This window comes from Phoca vitulina, unplaced genomic scaffold (genome assembly GCF_004348235.1).
Source record: "Phoca vitulina isolate PV1807 unplaced genomic scaffold, GSC_HSeal_1.0 scaffold13, whole genome shotgun sequence".
Classification (NCBI taxonomy): Eukaryota; Metazoa; Chordata; class Mammalia; order Carnivora; family Phocidae; genus Phoca; species Phoca vitulina.
In genome coordinates, this window is record NW_022589716.1 from 37,856,502 (window position 1) to 37,881,870 (window position 25,369).

The 25,369-nt window shown below is 39.9% G+C and overlaps 1 protein-coding gene across 8 annotated transcripts in view; it reads left to right on the plus strand.

Annotated features, from left to right (window-relative positions):
- The window catches only part of GRM7 (glutamate metabotropic receptor 7), a 906,130-nt gene that overhangs the window by 746,364 nt on the left and 134,397 nt on the right, over positions 1-25,369 (plus strand). The window contains exon 9 of one of the 8 annotated variants that reach the window (XM_032411839.1): positions 7,082-7,506. The exons of the other annotated variants lie outside the window; for them this stretch is intronic. Coding sequence (XP_032267730.1) covers positions 7,082-7,090 — 9 coding nt within the window. The 3' untranslated portion in view covers positions 7,091-7,506. Of the gene's footprint in view, positions 1-7,081; positions 7,507-25,369 lie in introns of those variants that run through there. 8 annotated transcript variants of the gene reach the window in all.

Genomic DNA, 25,369 nt, shown 5'->3' on the forward strand with positions numbered 1-25,369 from the left:
TAGATGAGATTCATACACGTCTAACTTTTATACTCACCTGGATATGGTTTTGTGTATATGCAAATGAGGCAGTTCTAATGTGTTGATCTTAATAAGATGTGTTGTCCTTCATTCAGTGAAGTCAGCTCTGACAGGGTGGTGCCGGGGAAGCCAGACCGAGGCCTAGAGCTCTAACTGGCACGCTGTCTCGGAGAGAGCACAGTTACGGCTTGATTAGAAGTTAGAACACAGGGAATCTAGCCTGATTCCATGTTACTTTGGAGAAGTCTACAAAACATTCAAGGACTTAGTCCCCTACGTGAGGAAAGCAAGGATTGAAGTAGGAATCTCTACAAATTCACAAATCTGTGCCTCTAGGAATTAGTTGAATCTGGTTTTTCATTGTTACTTCTGTTCTCATAGAATCATATAAATAATTAATGACATTTGACTGGTGTTCAACCTGAGAAGATGTCTTTCACCTAAATTATTTGATTCAGAAGCTATCAGTTTGGACTGTATGGGTTTTGGGGGCTTTTTTGTTTGTTTGTTTGTTTTAAATGAGTATCTCATAAAACCACAGAGAATCCTGCAACCAAGGACAGTGAGTGGTTCCAGATATGGTTTTAGTGTAAAGTGTCTTAGAGGAAGTTCTAAAATATATGCTCAACAAGCATAGTATGTTTCCAACAGTATATTTCAAATTCATAATGCATGTTTACTGTCTGTGAAACCAACTTGAATTGCAATTTATTGCTTCTATCTATCCCTGGGCCAGGGGAATAGTAAAATATGAGTTAGGGTAGTGAAATGCAATAGAGAGAAAAAGAAAAAGAATTTCCCAAATGTATGCTTGTAAGTTGATAACCATTGAACTTTTTATGGGAAATGATGTGTACACAATCATCAAAGCCTATGAAGATAATAATTTTTTTTTTATTAAAACAAACACAATTGCCTATGTAACAGGTTAAAAACATTAAATCCTTTTCTTGTAAATTTATTCTTGGGGGATGCAAAAGGCAGGAATACCTGCAGCTGTTTTGTAGATGGGTCTTGTAATGATACTTGACGATGTACGTGTCTACCATTTCATTTGTCATTTCTAGCCATTTCTAGTCATGACTATGAATCTTTTCAGTAAGGTCAAGTGTATAATTGACTCACTTAAAAACCTGAAAATGATGCAGGGTTTCAGGAATTGAATTCACTGATCCCAGTTGTTCTAGAAGGCTTTGAGCTGGTAGAACTGAATTACAGGAAAAAATTAAGCTGTCTTCAAGCAGTGTCCTTTGTATCCTAGAGTTGAGAAGACACATATTTTTTCTTTGTATACTCTCAATGGGTTTTGATGTTTTACATGGTTGATTGGCACAATTAAAGGTACTAAATTGCCAAATGGGAACAGTGAATTTTATATGGAAATTCACACATCTTAAAGATAGGCATATGGCTAGAGAAGCATGAGTGATAAATTAAAGATAGTTTTTGTACATGAAGCCATGGAATTTAAATTGTGGAAGGTGGCAAATTGCCAAATGCAACAGAGATCACAGAAAAAGGCATCATTGCCAAGCTAGCAATATTCAGAATCACAGCCCTTACATTTTTATTTAGATCAAACAATTTAAGTGTTTTAAGTGGAAGAATTCCATTGTAACAGGAAAAAAAAAAAAGATTAGGCAGTGAGTTCAGTAATAACTATTTACTGTGTTAGGAAATTGAGTTCATTCTGATTATGCTAGGTATATCTTTATGAAATTTCTTATCACTTGAGTTCGTTAGCACAGCATAAAGGATGATAAATGTTTATTTTCTTGTGAAACATCAACACTCAGTATGTTTTTGCTTTTGTGAAGAAGGATGCAGGAGATTATAGTTATCTTGTTTTATTATTGCTAATCCTGTGATTTTTTAAAATGGGGATCATGCAGCGTGGTCAGGGATGGAAGAGGTAAACTTAAGCCATAAGAGAACGATCCTTGGTTTTAGGAATTCTATTTAGATGACTGAAATGATTCAAGGAAACACTGCAAATAGTAGAGTAATAGCACGGTAGGAGTTATTAGCTGGTCTAGTGAAGTGTATACTGGCAAGAGCTGTTAGAGGACTAGATTGTTTTCCATCAACACAAAGGCTTGGTTTGTGGCTTACGTATCTTTTTTGCATGCAGCCTGGAAAAGAGCATGCTTCAGGTAGGGAGGATACAAGCTACCCTCCCAAAGTCAGAGAAACCCTGCAGATGCTATGATTATCCAGGTCTTTTTAGCCAGTTGTTGTCGGGAGAACTTTCTAGGTAAACCAGTGTATCAATTTTTTATACATGGGTGAGGAGACAAGCTCTACACCACTTGGCTCTGCAAAGGCAAAGTAGACCTTGATATAAAATGAGTGGAGTTGGAGGGTCTCAGAGGTCTTCCCTTCGGTGGCATATATGTTTGTTTGGGTAGGCGGTTGATGAGAAGAGGAGAAAGTAAAGGATTGAGGCATTTTCTGTTCAGAGAAAAATGCTGGAAAAAGAGTAATGGCTTATAAGAAGGAGTATGTCTTCTGTAATGCCACCCACAGTCCATTCTTCTGCACATAGCTGAATAGAACAGCATGGATTACAACACTTAAATAATTGGATTCTTTGATTTTCATTGAAGAATTATTCCACTAGGTGACAGAAGTAGGGCTACTGCTAGCAGTCTCTGAACCAGCTCAGGGTCCTTAACTCTGTGGTTCTCAAAATTGTGTCCATGATAATCCCCATTGGAACTTGTTTTTAAATATTGCATATCTGCCCCTCCCAATTGGTTCAATAAGGCAATAAGATGGACATAGAACTCTAGACTTTGTAACGAGCATGCTGGAAGTATGTCAGTGCAAACCAAGCATGCGTCTTAAAACTACTTGAGCATTTTCTTCCTAATCCACAGGATTACGAAATATGTCATATAAATATTTCCTGATCTCTAATTTTAGAGCCTTTAGGAATAAATTAATTCTCATCTCAAGCAACAGGGAGGTCTAGAGATCAAGGAACCAGGAGATCAGAAAGACATTATTCACAGTCAAAGACAAAGTCTAGACCCAGAAGGTCTGAATGAAGTGTCAACTCCAAGGTTATGGCCAGAGACCTTACAAGGCAGGACCAAGGCATCGACCCTGCAACCAGAGGTAGCAAGAGGACAGGCAGAATGTTTCCCAAGAATATTTCCAGGGGGTTTGGACTATAAACCAACATTTTGGTTGTCCACATGTAGCAGATAGCTCCCCAGAATCTGAACACAAAGCAAACCAATCTAGGACTGATATTACAGATCAGAAATATTCGGCATGTAGGTAAACATTTCCTAATCCATGCCCTAGGCAGACATTGGTAATCAATTACAGTGAGCTTCCCCTGAACCCAGGTGAGGTTTTGAGCTATTTGTTGTCTTCGTGCAAGAGCCATTGGGTGCCTTTCATTAAAATTAATTGGCTTAAATATAAAAGAATAGGGAAATGGGGATGCGCTTGAATTAGTCTCTAATTCGTCTCTGATTACACATCTCTTAAAGTTTCAAATGCCATACAGAAAGGAGCAGTCCTAGCTCTCTTCGGGAGTAATATTTTCAAACCAACTTTGAATAGTGTGAGGCATGCTGTAGTTGTCACACAAGGAATGCAGGACAGACACCCAGAAACAGGAGCTCCACTTCTGGAGCTGCTTTATGGAAAAGCGACAAGTGGACAGGCAGAGGAAGCGCTATGATAACCCAGTGAGAAATTACATCCCATGTCAAAAGTAGGGGGTGGCATTTTCACCACATGGTACAGAGACTGAAGACACAGATTGCATTTAATGCAACTTTGACTCTTGAAAATATGAGGGTGTAAGAATAAAATCTAGTAAAACTGCATTTTATGGGAAAACTTTAAAACAGCATGAACCCCAACATTTCATTCCCAAATTAAACTTTTGACAAGAATCCCATCTTTTCAAAGTGATGGACCAAGTTAATTTTAAATACTACAGCTTATAAGCTGAAATACCTGCTTTCCTTTCTCAGGCTGATATTTTCCCTTATGCTTATGTTGAATTATGCAAGGTCTTCCCTCTGATGCAATCCCCCCCTCCCCGATTTTGGAGGCCTGGGCCCTATGACAGAGATAATGATGCAGTGAGGAGCAACAAATCCAAATTATGGGGGACTGTGTTTGGATTTATCCCTGTAAGCCAACACAAGTTTATAAAAGTGGGAAGAATGTCAACACAGGGTATTTTGGAATGTGAATTCCAGGGCCAGTACTTGAGGATGAGCAAAGGTGAAGCAGCTCGAGTTAAGAAAACTAAGTCAAGTAGCTCTTGTAATAGATGGGCAAAAGATGGTGCTGGTTTGAAGAAGGCCTGAGGGACTAGAAAAGATAAAACAGGTTTGAAAGCTGCTTTGAACATTTTGAACATTAGAAGAATATATGAATATAATATGCCTTATCTTTCCTTTTGTGTTATGCTGCTTTGTTACTGAAATGGAGATATGCTTAGAGATACTTTTTTCTTCTTTTGTATTTTGCAAGTAGCAATTGCCCACTAATTAATTTGCTAAAGGCAAGAGAAAGGACTTCCTCCCATTCTCTGTATATAGTCATTGCCAACAGTCTGATGACTCTGCCTCTAGATATATAGATATACACATATACATATACAAATACAAAGGTCTTTTAAAACAAAAATCCTTACTTTTCTGGAATACTTAGTAGAACCTTCACCTTGCATCTAGACACAATTGAGAGAAATGTCCCAGTGCATAGCTTAGGCTGAGGTCATTTGTGCACCCATGCTGTGCTGGGCAAGCATACTGGTGGTTGAGGTCTTGCTTCTGTTGTTTAGTTTTGTCTGTTCAAATTTATATCAGAAGCATATGGAACTGTCTCCTTTCTGCTTCCTGCTGTGACCTTGATGATAACTGAGCTCCTCTCCAAACAGCACTCTGAAACCAGCTGTTTCCATGTCTGGTGTTAGTCAGTGGCTTGGGATAGTGCTGTCCTGTATTCCCCTCATGATGTATCAGCTAATTTCAGGTGCAGTCACCTAGGATAATTGGAGTCTTCACCATCTTAGTCCCTTCCTTTAGCTGAAATAGCTAGTTCAGCAGGTAAAATCCAAGAGCCTGTGTATAACTGAACTGAGTGAGAACTAATAAGGAAATAGCGTACTATATTAAAACAAAAGATCCCACCATTAAAGGTTTGAACAGAGAGGTGCTCAAGAAAGAGAAATGGCTGCTAAAAGGAAAAACTTAGCAAGTCTTGAATCAGTCCTCCGTGGGGTGTCCCCTGAGAGTCCAAAGTGTCTTGCACTTTGAGATCTCAGCCTCCAAAGGACACAGTCACAAGGACCCAGGCCTCACCTTTGTAACTAGTACCAGGACATTCAGACAAATCTCTGTTCTTTAGCACTTCTGAGAGCATCAAAGTCTACCGGTCATTTTCAGAAACAACTCTTCTCAAAGCACAGGAAATGATAACAGAACATAGTCTGCTGATGAGCAGTCAGGGGGTTGCCAAATCCAGATTTGGGATCCTGAGATACCCATTGTACAGACCATAATACTGGTCTACTTAGTATTTTGTGCAGGTCCCAGATGCCCTGTGGTCCTAGAAGACCATTCCTCAGTACCCAATCATGCTGTGGTACTCTGAACCTAATCAGTGTACATTGCAGAGATGTGTCATTTAAGCTTTTGGGTCCTAGGTTCTTCCATCTGCCCCATGTGTATAATCATTCCTACTTCTAGGTTTGTGTAAGAGAAAATGAGATCTTTGAATTGCTTAGTACAGTGTTTATAAAACTGATGATATCAGGTGCTGGTAAAGGTGTGGAACAACTGGAACTCCCACATAATGCTGGTGGGAATGTACAAGTTAGTCAACCACTTTGGAAAACAGTTGGGCAAGTTCTTAAAATGTTAAGCATGCACCTTCTGTACTACTCTAGCCATTCCTCCTATCTCTTTACCCATGAGAAATGAACGAATATGTCCACACACACTTGCACATAATTTTTTTTGTAGATTTAATTTTAATAGTCAGAAACTGGAAAAAAAAAAACAAATGCCCGTCAATAGCTGAATAGATAAACAAGTTGTGATCTAACCATAGAATGGAATACTACTCTGCAGTAAAAAGCAATGGATTATTGATATATCCAACAGCATGATTAAATCCCAAATAATTAGGCTCACTGAAAGAATACAGACAAAAAGAATATGAACTGTATAATTCCACTTATACCAAAATATTTTTAACATTAAAATTAATCTCTAGTGAGAGAATGCAGATCATTTGTTCTCTGGGGATGCGTGGGGGGCTGACGAATTACAAAGGAGCACAAGGAAATTTGGAGGGTGATGTATGTGTTCACTCTCTTGATGTAGTGATGGGTTCACAGATGCATGCATATGTCAAAGCTGATCAAATTTCATACTTCAAATACGTGCAGTTTATCATATATCAGTTACATATCGATAAAGCTGTTAAAAATTGCTTTGCCAAAAACCCTCTTCCTTCTCTGCTCCCCTTCTAGTTTCTTGAAACTTAATCATTAAGTGCTCTTATGCCTACAGGCCTATGTGCACAGTACTGAAACTATAAATTGTATTGGTAATGAAACCAGAATTATACAAATGAGTTTACAGTATAAGAGCACTTCAAATACTCTATAGCACATGGTAAATGCTCAGTAAAGGAGAAGGGTATCCTTCCACCGCAGGATCCCCTTAGCAAAAATTGCTTTCTAGGTTAAGGCAGGAGAGTCCGTAGAAGGTAAAATAGTCCTATATTTGGGGAAACTGAAGGTAGAGGGATTAGTATGGATTAGGGGGATGACAGGAAGTAACTCTGAAGAGGCAGGGAGAGGTAAGATCTTTGAGGACCCTGTATGCTTGATTTTGTTTTTTAGGCAAAGAGGGGTAAATGTTCTGCAATGAATTTTAGGGCAGGGATGTGTGGGACATTGTTGGATTTATGGTTTCAAAAGATTCCTCTTTTCTTATGAGTAATGGTTTGCATGGTAGTTGTGATATTATGATTTATAATAAGGGTATGTTTGGTCTTTGTTCCATTTCTGGCACAGAGCTCCTAGAACCCCTGGAATTTCTGAAGAGATGAAAACAATAAAGGTATCTTTTTTTATATTAATGAGGTGACTTTTGGACCCTACTGAAGGATGAGGGCTGGTTACCAGGAGAGCCAACCATGTTATTAGAGAGCTGAAACTTTCAGTCCCACTCCCTGACCTCTGGGAAGGAGCCACAGGTTGAATGGATTGCCACTGACCGTGATTTAATCAATAATGCCTATAATTAAGCCTCCATAAAAACCCAAGAGGACAGGGTTTAGAGAGTTTCCAGGTTGATGAATACTTGGAGATTTGGGGAGAATGGCATGCTCCGAGAGCAGGGAATCTCTGCGTCCTTTCCCCATACCTATGCACTATGCTTCTCTTCCATCAGGCTGTTCCTGAGTTATATCCTTTTATTAAAACACACACAAACACACACACACACACACACAACAACAACAACAACAACGACAAGGGGCACCTGTGTGACTCAGAGGGTTAAGTGTCTGACTCTTGGTTTCAGCTCAGGTCATGATCTCAGGGGTCATGGGATTGAGCCCCATGTCAGGCTTCATGCTCAGCAAAGAGTTGGCTTGAAGATTCTCTCCCTCTGCCCCTCCCTGCACTCATGAGCGGATGCATGCTCTTTCTCTCTGTCCCTCTCAAATAGATAAATGAATCTTTAAAACAAACAAAAACCAAACAACAAAAACAAAACAAACCAAAAAACCCAGTAATGTAGTAAATAAAATGTTTCTCAGTTTTGTTAACCACTCTAGAAAATTAATCAAACCTAAGGAGTGTGTTGTTGAAACCTCTAATCTATAGCCTGTAGGTCGTAAGCATAGGTGACAACCTGGACTTGAGATTGGCATCTAAAGTGGGGGTGGGAAGGTACAGTCTTATGGGATTGAGCCCTTAACCTATCGAGTCTGACACAATCTCTATGTAGAAAGTGTCAGAATTGGGTTGAATTATAGGACACCCAGCAGGTGTCAAAGCTTTGCTTGGTGGTGTGAGGGGAAAAATCCACACATCAGAATTGAGTGCAGAACCTTTTATAATTGATACGTGAAATTCTACCCTGGAGAGACAGACAGTGGTTACCAGTGATGATTTAAATGGACTTTTCCTATATTTAGACTTTTAGATCCATGATAGTATATAACTCAAAGGATGAGGAAGACTGAGACCAGTCTCTTGGAGAAAAACACTGGATCAGAGCTGGTATCCAGCTGTCCCCACCTTTATTTCCCTTTCAGTAAAGGAGCCAAACAAACCTCCCATACCAGGGAGTGTTAGCTGGGATCTGAGAATTAGGATCCTGCTCCCTTCCCTGCTCCATAGGATGGTTGGTGGAGAAGAGACTTGGGAACGCTGTCTCCAGTCTACACCCTCTGTCCCCAGGTAGAGAGGAACCTATAGGAGAGAATACAACACAGTAGTTGTTGATTTATATTATGGATATTGGTAAGAATGGCTTTGAAGAGTATATACTAGAAATATTGTCTGTACACAGTCTCCCTGTTTTGGGTATCCTCAGTGTGTTGCTGCCACTCTGGTTTCTTCCAAGGATAATAATGGGTCTCTGGGTTTTAAATTGTAAGCATTTCCCAATGAATAAAGCTGTTCTCAGCTGACTGGCACTTGGATCTTAGAATCAGGGTGCCTTGCCATCTGCTGTGGAATTGTAACGTCTCAGATGGCCAAGTTTGTTCACCTGTGCCTTTGGTAGCTTTCTACCCCAGTTTAGTAGCACATTTGGCTCTCTAGGTCTGGCTGAGTTTGGCCATAAAGCTTTTGGGAAGTCAGTGCATCAGAAAGTGAGCAACCTCCAAAAAAGAAAAAAGAAAAAGATCTAATTACAGACTTCAAAAGGACTCATGTGGAATATCTCAACTCTGAACAAAAGTCACACTTTCCTATTCAGGACTCATGTACATGGAGTTGTTGGGGAAGAGAAGGGCATACAAACCATCAACAGAGAAATTGCAGGGCAAGGCTGAGTGTACACTATAGCAAGGAAGGTAAAGGACAAGTCCCTACCACTAAATTAACAATTCCTTGAGATTCTCAAATATCCCTATGACTTGGAGGAGGAACCTCAGTCAGGTACAGTAAAATGGGCAACTGAATGAAACAGAAAGTCCCATTTTCTTTCTTATATTGCAGGCTCTCCAATTTCACTTTAAACATTGATGTGATACACTTTTCTGATTGATCACTTTCAGGAAACTAATATTGTTTCCAGTGAGGCTTGATTTATATATAAGAAGTCAGTTGTTCACAGCTGGGAGATTCTGGCCTACATCCCCAAAGCCCCAGATCAGCTTGCAATGATTGGGCCTTCACATCCAAGACTAGGTATTTAAGATCTTCCAATTCAATCAAGTCCATTGTGTTTCTCTGGTAACCTTCCCGGTGCCCTGTCAAAGTGACTAGGTTGGGACACCACGGCCAAATTGCATTGTTGATGAGGCAAGGGCCGCTATCTGGTGCTGGACCAAATGCCAGCTGAACGGAGTGCTTAGTTTTAACCCAGAAAAAAATAATTATCTCTTTGTTTAATGTTCCAGATCTTGAGGTGTAGAAGTATCCAGTACATTTTCTCTCTCTCTCTCTCTCTTTTTTTTTTTTTTAAGAAATTTAACCGAGAGGCAAGGAACCACACAGATAATTCCAATTTACATAGTGAAATTCAGTCTAAGTCTTCATTTCTTTTTCCCAGAATCCTTGCTGGGTGGACAGGAGTAGGGATAAGTGTTTTATCAGACTTTGGCACTTGTGTGTTAATTTCACAACCGGGGCATTACCCAGTTAGAGGGTAGTGGGGAACAGGCTCAGAATCTTTAGATTTTCCACTGTTGAAAATACGGCACAAAAGCTAACAAACAACAGATAGAGGCAAACAGCTGACAGGAAATGAACCGGATACTGTAAGAATGCTTATGGCAGAGGAGACTCACCATCTGATTCTAGGGTTCGAGCTGTGTGGATGATTGGTAAGTGAGCTCGTTAAATTTTAGATCCTAAAAAAGAGCTTTGGGAAATGGAAGGGGCTATTGTTTCATTTTGTCATAGAAATCCAGTTTCCCACTACAGCTGTTAAGAAAAGAAAATGTGAGGGAACGATTCCTTAACAGTGATGCCGGCAATCAGTCTGCCTGACACAAAAGTGCTGGTGTCTCTAACGGGTCCTCAGGTGCCTAAAATTGAAAATTGTCTCTCTAACTTATCTGTGTACTCTCATTCAGCTTTATGTTCCAACTGATTGTTTGGCTTATAATCAACCATCAATTTTTTGATCCAATGCTTCCCATTGCGCGGGTCTAAAAACACCCGGTTAGTAGATGTACCAAAACAGCAAATGTGAAAGAGTTCTGTTCCCCATAATAGCGCTTTTTTCCTCCAGTGCCTACCACCCCTGAGCTGGATAGTCTCAGAAAGAGAGTTTTCAAATAGTTTCTTTGTCTTTTAGAATGGCCCTTGTTACTTAGCAATTGATTTTTCAGTGCCTGTAACATATCAGGCCCTGAGACCCCAACAACTGGGAATCCTATCCCTCTCTTTTCTTAAAAATAATTCTCCAGCGGCTTCCCATGGATAGTAGTAGTATGAATATTAGTATTGTCTCTCTGTCACCATGCAAATTTTAGCATTTAAACTCTTCCTTAGAGTCTATGAGATCTAGAACAAGGTTCATAAACTATGGCTGGTGGGCCAAATCCAACCAGCTGCTTGTTTTCATAAATAAAGTTTTATTAGAACACAGCCATGTTCATTCATTTACATACTTCCGGTGGCTGCTTTCATGCTACAAAGACAGAGCTGAGCTGTTGTGGCAGAGATCGTATGGCCTGCAAAGCAGAAAATACTTATAATCTGGACTTTTACCAAAAAAGTTTGTTGCCCCTGCCTTAGATGATGGGGTGCCTTCCTATCTTTCTGACCCTCATTTCCTATGCTTCTCATGCTTGCTGATTTCCCTTCATCTTGCTGTTATTAACTCCTGTCCCTGAACATACTGTGACCATTTTCTTCTCAGGACTTTATTCAGGATGTGCCATTTGTTGAGGTTGCTATCACCCAAAACTTCTCTTTCTCATCACTCAGACTCATCTCCAAGGGGTCTTTTAACTCTCTTCCATCCCAGCTAAAGTTCTCTCCAACCCAGTTACATCCTATTTCTTCCTGTCTTTCATCAATAATTAGTGTCAGTAATTGTTTTGTTCATGTACTTTTTGCCCGTGTCTCCTCACAAATATAAGTAGCTTGAGTGCAAGCACTTGGTTTATCTGGTTCTGCTCTGGATCCCTAGGGCCCCAAACAGTGACTCAGTGGCTGGCATTTGTAAATGCTCAGTAAATTTCAGTGAGTGGGATGAATGAATGAATCTGTTTTGGATTCATGCAAACCCGGCCTTCAATATAAAACCATCAGAAAGTAGCTTTATTGCAAGAAATGAGAGGGATTGGTCTTGCTGGAGCATTATGTTCATGAAGACTGCATAGACAAGGCAAATTTTCAAAGATGATCAGGCACTCTTAAATAGAGAGGCCTTCTAAACTGAAGGAACTGATTGTGGAAGTTATTTATTGAAATTAACTACCAATTCATATACAAAAATATCCAATCTCAAACCATTTTTAGTCTTCAGAATACTAAAGATGAAAAAATCCAATAATATACATGGTGGTGAGGGAAAATGGTTATTCTTATTAACTACAAATGGATGATAAAACCTGTTTTTTCCTTTTTCTAATTGAAATATATTTGACATATAACATTGTGTAAATTTAAGATATACAACATGTTATACTGATATACTGGATCTTATAATGTGATTACAATTATAGCAATATTTAAGACCTCTATCACATCACTAAACTTATCAAGTCATAAGGAGGGCCTGTTTAATGCTATTCACCAAGAGCTTTTAGAATATAAATGACTTCTGACCTAGTAGTTCCATTTCTAAGGAGTTTAGGATAAGGAAGAAATTGGAAACACTCCCAAAGATGGAGGTATCAGAATGTTCGTCAGAATCTAAATGTCTGGCCAAAGGAAAGTGAGTAAATGCATTGTAGATCTTCCATAAAGTGTACTACTTGGGATTGTTAAAAATGATGGTGCAAATTATCGAGTCTGGAATACCAATGGTTGAGCATTCTCTATGCATCAATCTCTAGACTGAACACTTTGTATATATTTTCTCGTTAAAACTCCACACCAAACCCTAAACAGATGTTAACATCCACCCATTTACAAATGAGAAAACAGGGGCTCACACAGGTTAAGTGACTTTGGTCCCAGAGCTGGGTAAGGACAAAGAAATTTGCTGATAAAAGCCTGTCTCACAAACAACGAATCATGGAACACTACATCAAAAACTAATGATGTAATGTATGGTGATTAACATAACATAATAAAATAAAATTTAAAAAAAGCCTGTCTCACATAACCACTATATTCAGGAGTGTGGACATTGACAATAGAAATAGTCATTTCTGATACCCTGGACAAATACTTGATCTTTTTGTGCCTCAGTTTCCTTTGTTGTAAAGTGATAATGACAGTAATATATATATCTCGAAAGGTTACCATGAGGATTGAATGAGTTAACTAATTGCACGTGTGTACATGGGTTGGGCACTGTTGTGTATGCTGAGGAAGCAGCAGGAAACGAAGGAGATAAATTTCCCAGTCTATACTCCAGTAATGTAGTGGAGGGAAGATAGACTTTAAATAGATGAAAAAGACAGAGAATGTTAGACTATGGCAAATAATATGAAGCAAGCAAAGGGAAACGGAATTGCCAGGATTGGGGAGATGGTATTTGCAATTTTGAATTGGTGTTCAGAGAAGGCTCCACTGAGAAGATAACCCTTGGGCAGAAATTTAAAGAAGCAAACCATGAGGAGCTTTAGAAGAGCATTCAGGTAGAGGGAACAGCAAGTGCAAAGGTCCTGAGGCAGAAACATGCCAGGAATAGCTGAGAAAAATAAGGGGGACAGTATAAGTAAGGAAGAACATAGTAGTTGAAGGGGATAGAAAAATAGAGAACAAGGTACCAGTTCGTGTGGAATCAGATTGGATGAAGTAGGAAGGCTTTACAGGGTTATGTATGGAGGCAAAATGATCTGACTTCAGTTTTGAAAGGTTCAACATGATATACATTTATTTCATATAAAGTACTCAGAACAGTGCCTGGTACATGTTAAATGTTCAATAAAGTGTAGACATTTTAATTTGTGATATTAGCATCATCATCTATTTTCTAGTTTCAATATATTTTCCAAAATTTCTTTGGGACTACTATACACTGTAAAAGAATAAGAAAATCTTCATCTTCCCTATCCCCTTATATACCCATGTACATGCCATTTCCTCATTTCCTGCCTTCAAGAGAAGGCCATTTGTGCTGGAAAATACAAGGATACTGAATTCTTGCATCAACCCTGTCCTGGAGCTCAACCTAGGAATAGTTACACTTGAATAGAACTCAGCAGGCTGGTAACTTCCTGGGACCAGCCATTATGGCTCCTGTATGTAATTATGCAATAATGCAAATACAGGATCTAGGAAGACCATGGTGAGATCATTACTTGTGGCAACTGCCCCACTAATTCCTCCTATGGTATTTTTAAGGTACAGCTTAATCAAGTAGCAGCTCATGAAAGAATTGTCCCATATTTATAGCCTTTTTTCTCCTGACTTTCTGTGTTTGTCCAGTTTGCCATTTCTGACAGTTTCCAATTTCAAACATTCATTCATTCATCCCACAAATATTTATTGAATGTCTAATATGTGTCAGGTACTTTTCTAGGTGTTAGGGATGGAACAGTGAGAATAAGACAAATCTGTGACCTCAGGGAAATTCTATTCTGGTAGAAAAGTGAGACGATATTCAAATAAATAGGTAACAACAGGAAGAAATGGGGGAAATAAAGACAGGTCTGGAATAGACCTTGCAGGGGCTCTTGTTTTAGAGGGGGGTGGTCCGTGAGGACTTCTTGGAGGAGGTGCTGTTCAAGCAGAAATCTGCATGAAATGAGATAGCAGAGGTCAAGTTGCCAAGGAAGAGCATGGGCAAAGTTGCTCAGGGTATAATTGGCTGGAGAAACAGAAGCTGTAATGTAGAGGATGGAAGTAGGAAATGGGATCAGGGAGGGAGACCGGGGGATGTTCGCACAGGGTTTTAGAATCCACTCTGTGCAAGATGGGGAACAACAGGAGACTTGAGAGCATGAATGATGTTTTAGAAAGACTACTTGGGCTGCTTGTAAAGAGAAAACTGTAGAGGGACAGGAACAGGGTCAGAGAGGCGGATAGCAGTTTCAGAAGCACATGTACATTTGATAGAGCTTTTGCAACTGTTTTTTTTTTTTTTTTTTAAAGATTTTATTTATTTATTTGAGAGAGAGAGCATGAGAGGGGGGAGGGTCAGAGAGAGAAGCAGACTCCCTGCTGAGCAGGGAGCCCGATGTGGGACTCGATCCCGGGACTCCAGGATCATGACCTGAGCCGAAGGCAGTCGCTTAACCAACTGAGCCACCCAGGTGCCCTGCAACTCTGTTCTTGACATAATCCATGGAATGAAAAATTGAAATAAAAGTGATTTAGAGCATAAACATCTCCTTTTCCTCCCTTTGGGAAACTCACTTTATCAGACCAGAGCAAAGTTGTACAACTTCCCTGAAGTAGGCAAATTCTGTAGGTAATGACCCAGGGTTATGGACCCTAATTCTTTATTTTTTTCTTTTACAAAGAGGTGGGTTTTTCAGGCCCTACCCACCTGACCAGTGGCCATCTAAGATAGTTCCTGACAGCAGATGAGCCTCTCACATATATCCTCCTCCCCCATTCATTCAGCACATTTTATAGAAAACCTTGATGTTCCACATGCCATGAATCAGGATCACAATGTTGGGTCTTGCGGGTTGTATCCTGCACAATGCCAGGACCTGCTCTTCATACAGGCTACGATGGAAATGTCACTCCATGGAGTTGTACAGTGTGTAGACTGCACAACTGTGCCTTGTTATAGCCTGCCACTGTGCCAGCCACTGGAAATAGAGATGACCAAGAGGTAGTCTTTTCAGTTTACTGAGAACCTAGGTTATAGTGACTATCTTTGTCTTGGCTTTCTAATGAGTTTGTTTATTAGCATCTTTTCTGTAAATACAGAAGTGGCTAGACTGACAGCAGGGTGCATTTTCAAAAGGGCAAAACCTCTAAACCTGTCTCTTAGGCCTCTGGCAGTATTCATTCTGGAAACCCATCAGAGACATTTCAGATCAAAGCAGGTAACAGAGGTGAGCTGCAACCAGGGCTCATCTGAGATTCTAGACACATCCCTGAGCACCATCTGGGCCTCTGCTGAAACATCTGCAGGCTCTTCTCAAAGCTCAGGGCCCTCACACCATGAGCAAGATGAGATACACAATCTAGGAGAAACCAGCAGATGGTGAGTTGCCCGACCTCTCATGGGGCTAAAAGTGTCAACTCAACATCAATTGAGAAAGCGTCAACTCAACAGTTGAGAAAGATGCAGTCATTTTCTATTCCCCGACATTTCTCCCTTTCCCTCCCCCGCCCCACCCTGTATGTCTCTGTTGCCATTCACATTTTATAATCTTATGTCCTGTGGTGTCTTCTACTGCAAAGGAATGATCTACTCGGTCATTTGACTTACTAATTTATTCATTCATTCAGTGTATATTTAGGACTATCAACTGTGTACCTGGCAATATCCAGGCCTTGGAGAGGGAACACAATTGACAAGGTTAGAGCTTTCACTCTAGTGAGAGAAAACAGTCATCAGATAATTTCAGATAGTCATATGTGCTCTGAAGAAACTAAAACAGGCGAATGAGAATTGAGAGTGGCTGTGGAGAGCAGTGCTCCTTCAAATTGGTACTCACGGAAGGCTTCAGTGAGGAGGTGACAGTTGCACTGACTTAGTGATGAGAAGGATCCAGAGAGCAAACATAATCTGTTAAGCTCGTTCATGCTGAGGTGCCCAGATACTTCCTTTCCCCCTTTCTTCTTTAGTCCTTTTTTTTTTTTTTTTCTTGCCAAATACTTGTTGAGCATCCATTTTAGGGAATAAAAGAGTTAAGGAATCAAATTTCCTTTTTTTATGGCACTTCTTTCTGGTGCAGAGGCCAATATTAATTAGCAAATGAACATGTAATATATCAGTTGCTTAAATGTTGTGACACGATGGGTTGGTGGTCAGAGAAGGCCTCTGTGGGGAGTGACATTTGTGCAGAGAACAAAGCAGAGCAAGAAGCTATGAATACATCTGGGAGGGAAGTGGACAGTGAGGAGCAGTGCTCCAGACAAGGGGACAACCAAATGCAAGGGCAGGCGCTGAGACAGTGGCATGACTGGCAAGAGGAAGAGCCAGGAGTCTCGTGTGTCAGCTGTGGAGGGGAGGAGGGGATCCTAGAGGGGCAGGAACCTGATAATTTAGCCATGGGCCATGGTGAGCAATTTCAATTTTATTCTACATTTTATGGAAAGTAATTGGAATGTTTTGAGCAAGAGAATGACATGGTCTGATTTATAATTTACAAAGACTTCCTGGCAGTTATGAGGAGAACAGACTCTAGGGGTAAAAGTAGAAACAGAGAGACGAGTCACGGACAATGACTGCAATCCAGACAAGAATTGATGGTCTCCTGGGCTGGAGAATTAAGGCTGGAGATGTTGAACATGGCTTGATTTTGGAGATGAGAAGATGGCCTGGACAGAATTTGGTGACTACCTTTATAGGGGGTATAAGCAAAGGAGAGAAATCCATATGAGTCCCACGGTTGTTGGTGTCAACAGCTGAGAGGATAGCAACGTTATTTCCTAAAATGGAAGAGGCTATGGAAGGGGCAGATTGGTGCAGGGATGGTGTGATTTTGGACACGGTAACTTTGAGATGGCTGTGAAAGTTGGTGAAGTTGTTAGTTAGGAGTTGGATATCCAATTCTGGAATTCAGGAGAGATGCTGGGAGTTCGCAGATTACAAATGATACATTAAGCCTTGAGACTCAGTGAGATCATTTAGGCATGATGGTAGGCAGGGAAGGCAGAGGAATGATCCTGAGGATGCTCCCATATTTAGAAGTAGGGAAGAAGGAGGGAGAGGTGGCAAAGAAGGTTCACAAGAACCTGCAGATAGAGAGGAGGAGAATCATTTCCCAGATACCGAGAGAAGAAAGTGTTGGGAGGAGGAGGGAATGACCAAATGCTACTGAAAAGTTGAGAAAGATGCAGACTGAGATGTGAACCCAAACATGGACTTGGGCAATGAGGTCACCACAGGAGACCTTGGAGAGTGGTTTGCTGGAGTGGCAGAGGTGAAAGTTTGGTTAGAGTAGATGCGAGAGAGGATGGGAAGGGAGAAAGTTGCATCAGCAAGCGTAGTGAAGGCTTTCAAGGGGTTGACTCTAAGGATTCTATAAACAACCCAAATGTAGCTGCAAAAACCCAAGTGATAGGTAGAGGTTAGAAGCTTAAGTTTAAGGGAGAGTGTTTTCAAATGTTTGGATGGCGAAGACAAATAATCTTTCAGAGAGAGAAAACTTAATCATTAGTAGAGTGATATGTGTTCATTTGCTTACTTGTTTTATACAACCTTTCAAAAATGTAAAAACCATTCTTAGCTTGTGGGCAATATACAAATATGTAGATAAGGCCCATGGGCCATAGTTTGCTGAGCCCTGCAGTCCAGCTGACTGCTAGGTTATCTTGCTTGACTGGAATTGGATATATTGTTTTTAGCACATCAATTCCTAGGACTGTTGTGTATGTGGAGGTCTGATGCCTCCATCCATTAAATGGAATATATCTCAAGACTTCTGATCTAGGATTCCTTTGTGTTATGGTGGAGCTTGATTTTTTGTTGTTGTTGTTTGTTTCCATGAGGATGAGATTTTAAAGTATGTTATCTGCTGGAACCATGGATGGCGTGAGCAATTAGAACTGCAACTGTCATCAAATAGATCTGATAGTGCTGGCAGATTCCAGGAATGAAGGAAAGCTAGCCCAGGAAGCAGCATAGTCTCCAGTCGATCAGGACACATCACAGATGAGGATTGGGGCCGTCAGGATAGACAACAGTCTATCTGAGACAGTGAGGCTCTCCGTTCTCTTTCTACCTTGTACTCTTCTGAACAGAGTGAGGGAGAGTTTCATTCTCAGGAAGACTAGAAGACAAATTCCCCTGGACTGTGGGATGCATGTGTTCGAAGTTTGAACCTTGTTCAGCCATGAGATTTGCCTGCAAATTGGAACGGTCTCTGAATCTCACGAGTCTGTTCTTCAGTTCTCAGGATCTAATGTATCACAGATAAGGAACACAAACCTGGGGCTGGGAGAGGAGCAGGGACCACAAAACACTTGGCTAAATGTCAGTGTCAAGACTTGTATTAGTATGGGCTAGGATATGACGCAGTAAAAGATGAATCTCCATATCCCAGTGGCTGTTGATGAGGTAAAGTGTGATAAAGGATGGGCAGTCTTTCTCTGTCTTCCAGAGGATGCTGTCTGTAACCCACAGCTTGCAAGGTCACAGCAGCTTGGGAGGAGTGAGAGAATACCTGAGATAGAAGGGAGTACATGGGTATTAGGTGAGCACTATCTCTACCACAGCATGCGATGTCACCAACAGTGTGTCCTTGGATGACGCAGGCGCACTCTGCTTGCACTCCCCACCCATTTTTCTAGCATTCTCCCTCGTAAAAACACAATGTCTCCAACCGCTACAGTGGAGGAAAGAAACTTTCTTTAAAACATTTTTATCAGTTACATAGAAAGGGTCTCATGCTCACGAGCTTTGATCACAAGGGTCTTGAAGTTGTCCTTCATATGATATTAAATTAAATAGGGCTTTTTAATCCTGGAAACAATTGTAAAATTAATCTTAAAAGTTGTGACCTTTTACTCAGGCTTCTGAAAATCCTATTGGCAATTCTGCATTTAATGAGGCACACTTCAAAGTGGGCTAGACACAGATAATTCTTGACAGAGCAGAAGGGTTTCTCCATGATGAAAAAATAAGCATTCGTGTCAATAGTGAAATAATCAATAATTGACTTTGGTGGATTAAATATGGAGCAGTGATGACTTGAAACATGAATTTGTCTTTTCAGAAGGACTCCAAGCTTGGATATAATGAAAGAGTTAATCAGAGCAAAGGGCAAGGGTGCAGGGACTTAATTATTTTCCTTAAATTTTATACATGCCTCTTAGAAGAGACCCCCCCTCCCCCCACAAGATATTTGACCCAGAGGAACTATAGATGGGCTCTAGTCTGGCTCTTTTATTCTACAGATCTGAGAACAGAGGCTCAGATTTGAAGGGACCTGCCTAGGGGCCCATCATCAGTGGCAGCATTGATTTCATTTAATGGGACACATGCAAATTATGTTTCCCACAATGCACTAAGAGTACCACAATATCTTTTCATAGGGACTTTTTCATTTTTCTGAGATGTCCTTGATGTTTTTATTATAAAATTAATGTTTGCCATACAAAATTAAACACTGGGAATTTTTATTATTCTTTTGTGCTTTCTTTCTTTTTTTAAAAAACCATGAAACTAAAATACATTCACTTCCTACTGGTTATTGTACATCTCCAGAGAGGTTCAGAGCATCACTTAATGATATATTATGGACATCTGTTTAAACTTTTGTTCCTGTGTCCTGAGTGATGAGAAATCCTGGTCCTCAAAACATTAGCTTCAGTTTTTGCACTGATATCTGGTGTGTGAGTTTTAGTACTGGGAGTCTGTGCTCTTAGATCAAAGGTGGGCACACAGACATCTACCTATGCTTGCTTCAGTATCAAAAGAAAGATACATTCTCAGTGCCTAACAAAGCACTGCATAGAGAAGCAGTCTTTGTGTGATTCTGCAAGTGTTTTACAGGGTCATTATGGAGGAGGGGTTGTCAGAAGGACAGATGAGAATAACCAACAAAGGATCTTGGTCACCCAGAGTTCAAGGGATTACTGGCAACCTGAACCCACGCAGCCCTAGGTATCAGCTGTTGTTTCTGGAGCACACTATTGGGTGCTGGCTCTTAAGACTCTGACATACATGGTTGGAGTGAGGACATAAAGGTTGTTGAGATGCTTTTTTAAAGTCATTCTCTTTTATTGAGTGATAGAATGGTATATTCCATTAACTGTCTTATCACCTTGGCAACATGTCAAGCAAACAGGTCATTTGGCATCATTCATGCAAGCTATCTTGAAGACTGAAGTTTTTACTGAAGCTACTGAACTGCCCTGAAATGTTGCCATCATAGAGATATAATGGCTGTCTCCAGGAAAGGAATCCATTTCCATAGGTGAATTGTTCAAAAGGCATACAATGGCACGATGATTTTTATGCTTATTGTTATTTTTTTTCCAGTGGATACTTAAAAATCAATTTATTTTTATTCTGGTGTGTATCAGGGGTATAGTGTTTGTTAGGATGAAAAAGCAATTTTAATTTAGTGAGAAATGGATTTTCTTTTTTCACAGAGAAATGTCGGCTAGATGAGAGACACATCAAATAAAATTCTCATTCCTGATCCCAGGGGTTGAGGTGGGGAGATGGGGCTGGCAGGAGGACAAGTTTAGATTTTGATAATTCTGTTTGAATTTCTCCTTAGAGCCCTTAGTTGTCAATAAAAGCTCTTGGTAAGCAACACAAATGACCTCGTTAAGCCTGTCGTGTTGAACTGGGTGTTCCGAAGCAACAGAGTAGCGTGAATTCGTGTGAAAGGATGGAGGCTTGCATCCTGCTCTACCACTGTCCACCCGTGTAACCTCGAGCATGTGCCCCTTTGTCCTGTTTCCCTATCCATAAAATGGATTTTAAAGTCACCTTAAGTCTGATTCCTAAGTGAAATATAAAAATGTCTTTTCATTTGCCCGTATCATCTCAACCAAGGTTTTCTTTTTATATTATAATTGACTATAGATTATAGTGTCTCTGGGAAAATTCACATTTCACTGAATTGATGGATGGACCCATTCGTTTCAAAAGCTACATCTGCAGGTCCTTTCTATAGTTACTCCATTGCCATTTCATGTGCTATTTCAGCCAAGTCATGTGCTCTTTCCTTACTATAGTTGTGTGTGTGTGTGTGTGTGTCTGTGTGTGTGTGTGTGTGTGCAAGAGACAGGAGAGGAGAGAGAAAAGGAAAGAGAAAGAGAAAAGCAACCCATCTTCACCTAAGCAACCTTATTTATATCAGTTTTTGCTAACTCTCTGTGACCCAGCTACACTGGCCTTAATACCCCATACTTACCATACTTTGTCCTGCCATAGGATCTTTGCACATGTTAAAAATCACACATATATTCAAATCATATTGTACTTGTAGCTATCTCAAAATATCCTTTATGCTCATCATTACTTTAAATTATGCTGGCTATTAAACCCCCTGCCTTGATCTTGTTATTTAAAGTATCAAGAGAGAACCGTGTGTGTGCAAATGTGTCATAATTTTTTAAAAGCATTTTGATAACTGTATATTAATATATGTGGTGTTCTTTGTAGTGTGATTTTTTTTTTGTCCTGTGCATCTAAAGGCAATATGCCAAGAAGGGGCCCATAGGTTTCCTTGGATTGTCAAGAGGTCTTGGGCACCTAAGAGCTTAGGATAATCTATATTAGACCATAAATTAGAGCAGGGGCTGCAGCTGGATTGGTGTATTAAGGTTTTTGGCAGACTGCAGATGCTAAGTAAATATATGTTGAGTGAATAAGTGAAAAAATAGAAGGTTGGAGAAGATAACCCTTCATTCAGGGATCTATCTATTTGATATAGACTGCTCAAGTTTAATTCTTAGAGAAAAGGGGCATAAAAATTCTATCTGTTTAAAATGATTTGGGCTGCAAAGAACAGAAACCTGACTCAAGGTGGCTTAAATACCAAGGAGATGTGTGCTCATGAAATCGAAAGGTGGCCAGTTTTAGGGTTCAGTATGTTCAGTGTCTCTGAAACCTGGAAAACTCAGGCTCTTTCTAAGCTTCTATTCTGCTATCTGCAGTCAAGCTTACAGGATACTGCTAGTAGCAGCTGGGGCCATGTGCTTCTTTGTTTCTGTGTAGTAGAAAGGAAGAGACCCTCACCCTCAACCGTGGGAAATGCAGTCTTCCCTTCAGTCTCATGGGCCAAATTAGAATGAATGCCATTCCTAGACCAAGAAGAGCTGCCAGAGTAATATCATGTATTGACAGGATAAGATTGATGAGCATCCTTGTCTGCAGCTGAGGAGGGGCTGATGGAAAAATAAACAAACAATAAGCCATGCTAGAAATAGGAGGGGAGAAAGGAAAGGTGGGGAACCAGCAGAGTCAATGACCCACATCTCTTCAGGGAGGCTCATCAGAGGTCACATGTTAGCAGGAAAAAAATGTCATTCTATGTTTGTTAAACACTTATCCTCAGAAAAGAAGGTATGGGGAGAGCAAGTCTAAAAGGGATGATATTTATAGGCATTTTTTTTAATGCCTTTAGAGTAGAATTTCACACAAGAATATGCAGGGGAAATAGAAGCATCTCACTCTTCTGAATAATCAATCCCCTCCTTCCCCCAAATAAGGTGGCACACTCTGAGTCAGGCTTTACACACTGTGAAAGAAAGGATACAAAATGAACACCAAAATTTAACACAGTTCTTTTCCGTTGTCATAGTTTACACTTCATATTCATTCAGTATCTGTCTCTCTGATTATCATCTACAGAAGAGATTAAAAAAGAAAGAATGGAAAGTCATCTTCTCCTATAATTACATACAGATTCATATGCCTACCACCAGAAGGAGAGATACTATCTCAGAGAGGTAACAATTTACGTCTCTCCAGTACCGTCCCCTGTGTCCCCACTCTCAGCATCAGGGACTACTCATGCATAATTAGCCCTCCATTGATTTCCTGAAACGTTAGCTCTTGGAATGGAAATCTTTATGAAGATGCATTTGCAGTTAATTTGCCTGCTACTGTTTCATAATAAAGAAAGTTATTTCAGAAGAAATTACTTTTTTATAAGTTAAAATTCTCTAAGGTAGGCTGGTAGTCAATGTAGAATTCTTTGACGACTTGCAAGTTTGGTCTTTAATGTTCTGGTAGAAAATCTGGGTATTCTGCCATCACTACCACCTATGAGTAAGTATTCTAGCCACTTGCACTATTTCCAAAGGCTTGCTGGTATTTTGGGTATGAGTTAGGAAGTTCAGTTTTTCAGTGTTGTAGGTGACCATGGGAGAGCCAAGAATCTACTGTCAAAAATGGGGATATCTCGTGAACTCATTATATTGAGAGATCAGACATAAAATTGTAGCCGTCTGATTTTGTACAAATCTGTGGTGTAGACTGTACCTCATAAAGAAAGTCTGGCTAGTTCGAGCTGCCACTGAATATTGCACTAATGCCCAGTCGTGTGTCTTTCAGTCAAACTTGTCCATTTTCAGTTGGTACAACAGAACTTAGATTTCTTTCCCAAAGACCTGACATACACATGGTCAAGTGCAAATCTTATTTAACGGAAACAAAAATCAATCTCTCTGTCAAATCAGTACTCTAATTCACATGCTTGAGGCTGCCTTTTGTAACCTAGGGGAAAGAAGGTTATGACTAGTTAATACAGTGTGTCACTTATTTGAAGCTGTTATTTTTTGTTTTATTTTCTAAGTGCCCCCAGCCCAGAAATTTCTGCTATTTTATAGTATATGTCACAGAAGTCAAGACCCCGATATGCCACAAATAGCACTAGAATTCCAAGAATTATCCTTCTAGATTTTGTTACCTCCTGGAGAAAAACTGTGTCACTGAGTTAAATTTCCAGAAGAGCAGCTCATACCAGTGATGTCTTGTATTTTTTCCATAAGTGTCACTTTCAAATGTACTAGTTTATAGATTCATTTTATTTGTTGTTCTCCCCTTTTGGTATTCATTTTGTATCCATTCTTTTAGAGTGTCAGGTCTAGGATGATAGGATTTTTGTCTGCTTTACCCTCATTATTATATTTATCATAGGTTTCAGCCAAGGACAGAAGGGAGGATGCAAGTTATTTTGATACTATTTTTAAATATCCAGCTTTGCAAGTAATTTCAAAGAAATGTTAATAAATACATGTTTAAGATTATTTTTGTAGAACTTAGAATGTTATTAATGAGGCCATCAAGCAGATATTACAACCAATTCAGAGGAGAAATCAAAGAAGCACAAATTTATATGGAATAAAAAAAAAGTTGAAATGGATGTTCAAGTAGACACAAAATTGGCTTTTACTACTGAGTAGGGACAGGGAAATCAGTTTGACTTCTGGACATACTGGACAAAATTGTTCTGTTTATAGACAAGAATTATTTAGCATTACTATGAATTAACTATAAGTTACGGAGTGTGAAATAGCTCAAAGGCAATGAAAGGTCAAATCAGATCATCTAGAAGGGCCTGCTCTAAAAAAAAACTCAGTTTTCCAACAGAGACATTTATTAATTATGTACTTATTCCCAATTTTCTTATAATCCTCCCTCCTTTTGACCACAAGTAATCTCAAAAAAAAAAAATTATTCTTGATTGTAAAATAAGACTGGTCTCATGAGGCTTGGCCTAGTTATTTATAGAGGTGCAGCAAGTGTTAATTTATTATCTAGGACAGCCTAAGTTTGCTTTGCTGGAAATTTTCATCAGGAATCTTGGATTGGACTTCTGAAGGCTCTCTATAATTTGTCATTCTGAGGCTAGGAGGCCAAGCCCAAGAAATCTGGTAGACCAGATTTCCCCTGAAGTATCTAGATATTTGGTTAAGTTTCTCTCTTCTCAGGTTTCCCAAATTACTTCAGTATTCTTGGCCTGCCGGAGAGCAGCATTCCTTACATCTGAGACCGCATAGGTGCCAGACCAGTTTTCTGTAAAAGTCATTCTTCCTTAAATGTGGTTTGCCATACCTGATTAGATGAATATCATCCTCAAATACGGTACACCAGGCAAGTCTCTGGTTGCATGACCAATATTTCCTGTTCTGGTAAAAAAAAAAAGGGGGGGGGGAACAGACTCTTAACTGAATCTGTGCAAGTAACTATACAGTCATGTGAAGTAAGGAGATTCAAAAAGCGTTTCTGAGCTGGGGGCAGGAGAGTCAGTTAAAACAATGAAAAAGATAGCATTTGCAAATGTTTCATTTCAGTTTACAAAAGCAGAACCTATCAAATGGTTATGAGTTACAGATAGCTTAAGAAGAAGGAAAAGAGGGGCGCCTGGGTGGCTCCGTTGGTTAAGCGACTGCCTTCGGCTC